This window comes from Coregonus clupeaformis, chromosome 6 (genome assembly GCF_020615455.1).
Source record: "Coregonus clupeaformis isolate EN_2021a chromosome 6, ASM2061545v1, whole genome shotgun sequence".
NCBI lineage: Eukaryota > Metazoa > Chordata > Actinopteri > Salmoniformes > Salmonidae > Coregonus > Coregonus clupeaformis.
The window spans coordinates 4,850,140-4,859,477 of NC_059197.1; the positions used below are offsets into that span (position 1 = coordinate 4,850,140).

General features: G+C 42.8%; 1 protein-coding gene across 2 annotated transcripts; it reads right to left on the minus strand.

Annotated features, from left to right (window-relative positions):
* Nucleotides 1-588: 588 nt before the first annotated feature.
* Nucleotides 589-7,408, minus strand: LOC121567528 (sushi domain-containing protein 6). 2 transcript variants are annotated; one of them, XM_041877649.2, is made up of 5 exons: nt 7,097-7,408; nt 5,146-5,252; nt 4,595-4,798; nt 2,983-3,115; nt 589-1,781 (listed from the first exon to the last, which is right to left on the minus strand). In XM_041877649.2, the coding sequence occupies exons 2-5, from the start codon at nt 5,237-5,239 to the stop codon at nt 1,472-1,474; spliced, it is 741 nt and encodes a 246-aa protein (XP_041733583.1). In that variant the 5' UTR covers nt 5,240-5,252; nt 7,097-7,408; the 3' UTR covers nt 589-1,471. The 2 variants fall into 2 exon arrangements, with proteins under 2 accessions (XP_041733583.1, XP_041733582.1); XM_041877648.2 differs by having other exon boundaries at nt 589-1,784.
* Nucleotides 7,409-9,338: the final 1,930 nt, after the last annotated feature.

Below are 9,338 nucleotides of genomic sequence, written 5' to 3' on the forward strand. Positions count from 1 at the left end.
TGTCATACCCCATCAGATTCCAGCATAGAAATGTAAAGGTAATTTACGATTGAGCAGACATATGCAGCATTTACCGTGAATGCAGTCTCTTCTATCGCGGAATATGTAATGCTTCAGCTTTACAGATTGAATAGAGCCCCAAGCTTGTTTTACGCCAATGTTTAAAACAAAGAAAATGTAAACAACATTATATAGCCTCAAAACATCGCTAAAACACATCCATAGCTCTGTCTATGAATTTGAGAGTGGTTACATTTCTCCAGCCCCATCCCTCAGCTTTTTACCGAAACGGGGGTGGACTTTGTTATTGTTTCAACTGTTGATTGCCGCTTTAAGCTGAAATTCCCACATAGAACTTTAACTTAATTATTCAACATGGCACAACAAGAGCTGGTTATTAGACTAGCTCTGTCTGTGCTGTGTCCCAAATGGCGCCCCATTGCCTATAGAGCTCTGGTCAAAAGTAATGCATTTTATAGGTAATAGAGTGGCATTGGGGTGCAAACTGTGTCTCAGATCAACCATGTGATCTACTTTCCTTTGACTAATTCGTCCCAGAGAGCACCATAACCGAGTAAGGCCAAGAGGTTTAACAATGTTGACTTTTAATCTTCTGTGCAATACAATAATTGCAATATTATGTAAATGTTACATTACATACATCCATTACATTTTGTTCTATTGAAAAGAAAAAGAGAAACAACTACATTCAATGTCTATAACAAATAAGTACATCCCGGGGGTTTCTGCCCCCCACCCTCCCCAAAGCAGATAGAGGAGAGGTGAAAGGTGGGAACAGGGCGGTGGAGGAGAGAGGGGTTGGTGGAAACTTGGTGTGGGGTATGCTTGGCATGGTGGAGGGTGTCAAGTGCGTGCCTGGTGGGTGTAGGAAGTGAAACGCTTCCATGTGGTCAGTCTGTCACCATTCCCAAAAATGCCAGTCAAAATTGGACTGGGTTGTAGCTAGAACTCAAAATATGTTTCAGGGGAGAGCGAACACAGATTTAACTCCTAAACTGACCAGCACGTGATCTCTGTGTCCACTGTCCAGTCGCCTGCTGGTTTCCATATCAACGCTACAATTCTGCCATTATCTCAAATCATAAACCAACAAAAATGAAAGGAGGGAGAGTAACCTCCATTTCCACTCTCACCAGCTGGGTTTACCCATAGTGCACAATCAATCAGTCACAATAGAGATGTGCAGGTCCCTGTGATGTAACAGTAATGGCATTACCAAAGTCACCTCAACAAACGAGGCTCTGGTCCCATCACTGATGGGATATAAACCATGTCTCCATGGCAGGATACTTCTCATAACATTACAAACAGCCAATCAGAACTGGTGTGCTATGTATAAGGTTGAAACCTGATAAGAAAGTGGATCCATGCTGGTAGGCTTGAATCCATATAAGTGCCTGAGCACATGATTTTACATTTCATTGGTGGGTAACACAAATACGCCAGTCACTCAAATGTCCTTATCATCGGAAAGTGCAACTTGTAAGGCCTGCACGTCCACCTCACTCTGACGGGATTGGATCTCCTCGTAAGCGGGAGGAAGGATCTCGGGGCGTTGATTGGATGGATGGATACAGTGACTGTAATCTGATTGGTTGTGAGCTAATGATGGACCTAGAGACTCCTGGGCCAATAGGAGCTGGGTGGGCCCTCTGCAGGGGGGCAGGTGTTGCCCCCAGCTCCCGTAGACAGCCTCCTCATAGGTGGGCAGAGACACAGGCAGGCCATCCACCATCAGATCCATCTGGTCAGAGGAGCGCCTGCTGAACAACAGTAGAGAGATGATCAGATCACTTCAAAGACACAGCACTCACACAGTGGGTGGAGTTATCTACAATCTAACAGATACTACAGCTATGAAACACCCACCACTGATGATAACAAGATGCCTATCAAACCACTGAATTCTCTTCTTCCTCTTTCACTCATCAGATTATAACATTTACATTTTAGTCATTTAGCAGACGCTCTTATCCAGAGCGACTTACAGTTAGTGAGTGCATACATTATTTTTTATTTTTCATACTGGCCCCCTGTGGGAATCGAACCCACAACCCTGGCGTTGCAAACGCCATACTCTACCACACACACACACACACATCCCTGCCGGCCATTCCCTCCCCTACCCTGGGTCTCCCGGTCGCGGCCGGCTACGACAGAGCCTGGATTCGAACCAGGATCTCTAGTGGCACAGCTTAGACCACTGCGCCACTCGGGAGGTTATTATAAAGATGCTTTCATTACAGAATGTGATGCATTTCCAAGCCTCTACTCTACAATGCCACTACAGCGCTGTAACCATCCCTACAGAGCAACACACCTGATTCAACCAATCATTACATTTACATTTTAGTCATTTAGCAGACGCTCTTATCCAGAGCGACTTACATGAGCAATTAGGGTTAAGTGCCTTGCTTAAGGGCACATCGACAGATTTTTCACCTAGTCGGCTCGGGGATTAGAACCAGCGACCTTTCGGTTACTGGCACAATGCTCTTACCCACTAAGCTACCTGCCGCCCCATCTCTCTATCTCTCCAGTTCATCCCTCTCTTTCTCACTCTTTCATCTCTCCTCCCTCTCGTGGCCACTTAAATGCTCCGTACCTCTTTTTCCTTTCTCTCTCTCTCCATCTGTCCGTTTTTCCTTCACTTAACCTCTTCTATTTTACATATCCGTCCATCTGTAATTCCCTGTTTCTCTCACCCTGCTCTCTCCAAAACCCTCCTCTATTCCCTGACAGATAGTAGTAGTATAGTGTATTTCTGAATACATTACCAATTTACAATCATCAAGACCTTGGTTAGCTGAATCAGGTGTGTTAGTCCTGGGCTGGAACAAAACCTACATTCACTAATGCTCCAGGACCAGGGTTAGTAGTGACCACACTGCTTTAGAGGATCCAGTCGTATGAATATAGCTGTGTGAGTGACAGGGATAAGAGCCAGTCATATGCGCTTACCTATGTGAGTGACAGGGGAAAAGGCGGGACTTGATCACCAAGCAGGCCGTGGTGGTGAGGAGGAATATGGACACGCCCACCGCCGTCGTGGCAACGCTGGGGAGTGAGTGGGCCACCTGGTCCTCATAGTTGTCTGAGAGAAAACACAACACAAACAATCAACACACACACCCATCAACTACCTACAACACACTTAGCTCTGGTCCAGTGCGTTAGTGTGTGCACTCACTAATACCCCTGAACGCACATTAACACCCTGGACCAGAGCTACAACACACTCAACAAATACATTCAGTAAGTACACACATAATTTTGGGGAAACACACTACTGACACACATATCGACAGTATAATACATGGTCTCTCAAAGGGAGTCATGCATCTGGCGGTGTGGTTTCCTATACCCATGACGCAGTACATTTCCGTGAGGTTTAATATGGTAGAGGAAAGAGACTGGTTAGTTTGGTGACTTTGCTCACTTTCCGTTTCTTGATGCTGGTTTCCTGCCTCGATGCAGCACAGGCCGAAAGAGGAAGCAAGACTGGCTCTATGACTCTAATGTAGCATGTTAAGAATCTGCTCTGTCGGCTTTTGCATCTCACCAAGTAGGTCATTGACCTCGTATGGAACTAAGGGGTTGGTACCAGAAAGTGACAACAATCGAATGTTAGCACTTAGCAGGCCACACACCATCCTAACACACTGCTCAGCTCCTCTCTAGCGCCACTCAAAGCCTATGAAGGCTATACTCAAGGCCATTGAAACTATAGCACAACGGTCATGCGTACATAAGGGTTATAGCTTTTAAATCTACTGGTATAGAGTGGATAGAGTGCATGCTTCCACTTGCCTCTTCCACATCCAATAAGAGGACGAATGAAGGAGGGTGGTCATAGCATTGCTATTAATCAGCTTATGAGATGACTATGTGGAAGAAAGCCATGTAGCATTTAAATCATCAACCCACAACCTCTATGCATTCATACAGCCCAGGCAAAGTAATTGTTAGGTGTTTGAGTTAATGCATTTACAAAGTCGGTGAGTCATTGAGTACAGGACCTACCTTAAATCACACTGCAACCTTTGACCTGACTGCAGTTGACCTAACACTTATCTCATATCAGTCACTCATGGACATACTCCACACACACTGTCACTCTCACTCAGATATCATATTAAAAACGGCTAATTTTTTTCTCCGTCCCATGGCAAAATGAGTAGAATTGCAGGAAATGAACGAGTGTAATTTATTTTCTAAAATTGCAAAATCTTTTCTCCGCCCCATTGCAAAACATGTAGAATTGCAGCAAACTTGCTTTAAAACTGCAACATTCTATCTCCGCCCCATGGCAAAATGTGTAGAATTGCAAGAAATTAACTCTAAAACATCCATGTTTTCTCTCTGCTGTCAAGAGGGGGCCACTAAAATGTTTTGCTGTCAAGGTGGGGCTCTGACTGCATGTGTGGGTATGGATGTGGGTCATGATGAGTTCAGATTTTTGTGGTCCCCACCCCCATCAAAGTTGCCCATCCCTGCTCTAGTCCATTACACTAGGTGCAAAGGTTTACCCCTCCTCCCCCTCGGCTGTGGTGATTCAGTCCACTACACTCACCTTGTGTGAACAGACAGGTGGGCACGCTGGGGATCCATTTGCCGTGGAGGCAGCGCGAGCTGTTCACCTCTTCTGGGAGGGTGTAGCCGGGCTCACAGAAGTAGTAGATCAAGCTCTTCTGGAGGAAGCCTCGGCAGGGGGAGGGCTCGCAGCGGAAGCCCCCGTGTTCTGGCACCAGAGGGTGGCTGCAATTCCTTTGCCTGCCTGCGGATGAGGCATACAGTTCAGTTGTTAGACCTTATTGTTGAATCTAACCTGCAGTTATTGTATCTCAAAGCTCTGTGATTCAGGTTGAAGAGGGAAAAAGCTTTTGGTAGAGAGTTTATTAATAGATACAGTAGTATGGATGGAGTAAGACAGGTGGAGTCTGGGAGGAGGAGTCTTGCAGGTCTGGGGAGAGGGCTGAGTGTCAATGGATTACAGCTTTCGGGTGCAGTGGTGACTGTTTCAACAAGTGCATGGTGGTGCAACTTGGATGCCTAGCAGAGGTGATGACCGGGGTGGGCAATTGTGGGTGGTTAGGGTGGGTGGTTGGGGAGGGAGATGGGTACCTGTGGTGAGGTCTGGAAGGGCGACCAGGAGAAAGAGGCCGTAGCCCAGAGTGACGTGTCCACACAGCCATGGAGACACCCGCCGCACAGACATCAAAACAGTCTTCCTACAGGTGCAATAAACAGAGGACTCAGTGCCCTGCAGATAGTCACGCACACACATATGCACACATGTGCACACACACAGTTGCAAAATACCAACAAATATCTAATCATGCACATGGAAAGCATCCCCTTTTGCCCTAACAAAGGCAGGGGACAGCAGTTCACAGCTGCAGCTACCATAAACACCCACAGCCTGACCCTGAATGAGTGAATCAATGCCTAACACTGTACCCTTTCATTTCCCAAAACTGAAACTAAACTTGGGTTATTGTTTAACACCTGACATTTACCAACATTACTTATATGACTGGTAGTGTGAAACTGGTAGTTTCACTGGGCCCATATTTCCTGTATTAGCACTGGACTTGGCACACACGTATGGCACGAACACAAATCCCATGGTGTGCTGGGTTTCGGAGTGCTTTCATATTGGGGGTGCCAGTCATCTCTGGAGCAGCAGGGGAGGTCCCTGCCAACTCACATAGCCTACAGATGTAGGATATTAAATTGAGCATGTTTGCTACAGCAAGAAAATAATCCTGCAGCAACAGGAAATGTTAATTATTAAGTGGATTATAATTAATTGAAATTTTTGTAGGGGTCGATACAATTTTCATAAGGGAAAATCAAGTCTGAAATTTCTAAACGGAAATTACAAATTTCCGAAGCCTTTTTAAACCTCAAATACACTACAAATGTTACATTCCTGCATTGCTGAAAAGTTCTCCTGCAACAGAGTGATCAAATTAAGATCATACATCTGTATCAATCAGGCAGTGAGCTGTGACCACAATGTAGGTGGGTGGCATCTTACTCACTATCTTATTAAAAGATTACTTCTGTTCTGCACAAGCTGTGAAGTATGCCATTATAAATTTCTCCAGCTCCATTATAAAGCATTACTTTAAAACACAACACTATAAAATAAAATGTAATTAGTATGTATCAATAAATGTACTAATGTGGACACAATAAGTTGTCATCAACAAATCTAGTAAAAAACATAATTTCTCCTCCATATGGATTTGGTAACTGTTTGTCTTCTGTGTGCCTGTAATGATTGCCATGTTTGATTGGTTAGTTAACAGTAATAACCCATGGGTTGAATTACTTCTGCTATGTGGTACTTTGCACTTTCTGCTCCGATTGTCAAACTACTCAGCTGCATCCCTGTGAGATGTTACTGTAAGTGCCATACATGGATGACAGTGACACACAGTAACACTTTTCATGCCATCCCACTGATCCAAGAGGAATAGGCAAGTGAACAATTATAATATGACACACTACCTATGTCTTTGTGTTGTCATGGAAGTGAGGAAATGTAATCAATGGATTTTATGCGTCCTATCAAAACACATCCAGGCACAAATTATAAGGAAGGACCTTGTAGCCTACGGCAGAATATGGTAGGCAAAGGCTATTATGTTAATTAAAACCAGGTAGGCTCAAATAAATAAGGCTAGTGTTTGTGGAACGTTCATGACAAACCGACTAAATAGCCTACCAGCGCTTGCTGAACATAAATGCGCAACGGAGCTGAATGCACATGTGCATACCCAGAAATCACCAGATATCCCCAAATAAATACAAATGCCAAAGCTGACGCATTTATACCATATCCAGAATGCTATTATATCAAACTCACAATCACAATTTTCCCTAGGCGACTAAACTCAACTCCCAATAATTCAAAAAATATTCCTACAGCCTACATCAACACTCTGTCCTACAGGCTAGCCATATCCTACATCTCACACGTTCTATTATTGGGGTTAAACTGTTTAAATCATTTTGGAAAAAAATTACTGGCCAAAGATAACATCTCACCAATAAGGCTACTCACCTGTACAATCTAGATATATGAATATTCCGTCCAAGGATTAGTCCAAGATGGAATAAAGCAATACTTCCCCGTATGTTTGATATACGATCCGCTCGAGATTAATATCTCGTTTTTTTTATTCGACAAATCTCCTCCAGATGAATGGGGCATACAGCAACAACTGGATCTATTTCACAGCCGCTGACAATTGAATCATCGCTCAGCTGTGTTCTTGACAGGAACAGAGAGACTACCCACGCTGGTGACATTGGGCTAGTCACTTTTGCATGGCCTGGTACCCCGGGTGGGCGGAGTTGTCTCATTTTAGACCATTCCATTGGTCCTTAAGCGAAATCCCTCGACACCCAGGGCACCCGGCCATGCAATACGAACACTGTATAAAATGAGTCTTCACACAAACCCCGCCCTGAGCACGCGTCTGCTGGACCTTGCTATATTCAGGAAATTCGAGCTACATTTCGCAGAACTGTGAAAAGTGCCTTGTACGCCAACGCAACATATTTTAGTTCCTTCCAGAGATACATTAACATTGTATTATGTAATATTTTACCTTATATTTCTCCACCAATGTATCAGGTTAATAAATATGAAAATAGACAAACTACAAACGCTGGTTGTACCTAAAACACAATATAACTAAAGGACTTATTAGCAGTCAACCACCTATAGGACATGGGCTTAAAATAGATGACGATTTAAAACCATATATCATAGCCAAATGTTATCGATCATCAACACCATCATAACCATTATCATCCTCATATAGCCAAAGGCCAAGTCTAACATCATTCATCATGATATTATGTGTTATACTGAAAATTACTGGGATGAAACTATTAATGTGTCACTAAGACCATTAATAACCAACTGTAATGTCATCAAGTTACCCTGTCTTTCATTTCTTATAAGGCAGCACAATTTAAAAATAAATTAATCCCTGGTACCTCTCTGGGAGTGGCATATACAAGCCATAGTCCAAACTCTACACAGTATGTGATCATAGTCACTGATATATCCCTCATATCCTTTCTCACTACCTGTTAGGGTTACAACATAATACAGGCATAGCCCTATCTATAGGATGTATTCCTTGTGGTCGGGCAAAACGTTCCTCATTAAAGATAGAATATGTTCTCCTTTTCCCACTGTGGTTAAATGCGGAAGACCCATTTCAGTTGGATGCATTCAGTTGTGCAACTGACTAGGTATCTCCTTTCCTTTTGTTATTTCCCTTTTTGCAGTCACTGATAAAGCCTCGATTTACTATTACAGTATTGCAGGATGTTTTTGTAAATAGCAGACTCTGGCTATACACGGGCTCTTTAGATGTTTTTTTTGCAATGAGCAAATGAGTACCATCTGAGGAGAAAGACTATTGCTAGAACACAACTTTTGAAATGGTTGACATCCTCAATGGTCACACAATACACAATGAAAAGGGCATGACAAAACTTACATTTTAGAAAAACTGTATTTGCAAAAATACAGTTTGTTTTATTTTTATATATATAACCAGTGGAAATGCAAAAATCCAGGGGGGGTTGGGACTCTTCAGAAAAACTGTCAACCATCACAAACTTGACAATACTGGTGCATAAATGATTTAGCGTACAAGAAAGTGTTAAAAATTTCATACAGACAAGTTGGAGAAATGTACACATAAATATATTTCCAAGTAGGCCAGTCAGTAGGAGTCACAGCTCCTAATTGGAATTTGAGCATCATCTCAACAAACACAAACCAACGATAACAATGATGAGTTTACTCTGAGGCACTAGAGACTCCTGGAGATGAGTAAAATCATGTACATTTGCAATTAACAGTAATTGCAAAGAAAGGGAATAATATTGATCATGTTACTTTTCTGAACGTTAAGGCATTAACACACACACAAAAACCGATAAAACTATGTTAAGCCGTTCTAACCTTGACAGCCATTCATTTAAGTAGAAGCTACATGAATGTCAAATACCAACTGAGAAATGTATGTGATTGGTTTCATACCAACCACTGCAAACTGTAGTTGACATGAGTGAAACCAATGGCAATTGAAATCTTATCTGACATGTGGGGGTTAATGAGATGCTTCAACTCTGTAGTTTGAGGAATGATAAGTCTTTTTTGTTTTTGCATTCATCGTTATATAGTATTTGATAAAAAACGAAATACCAAGTGTGTGTACCATCACTTCATGGTAATTATTAATTTAGAAATATACAGTATGCAAAGATGGCTTTAATGA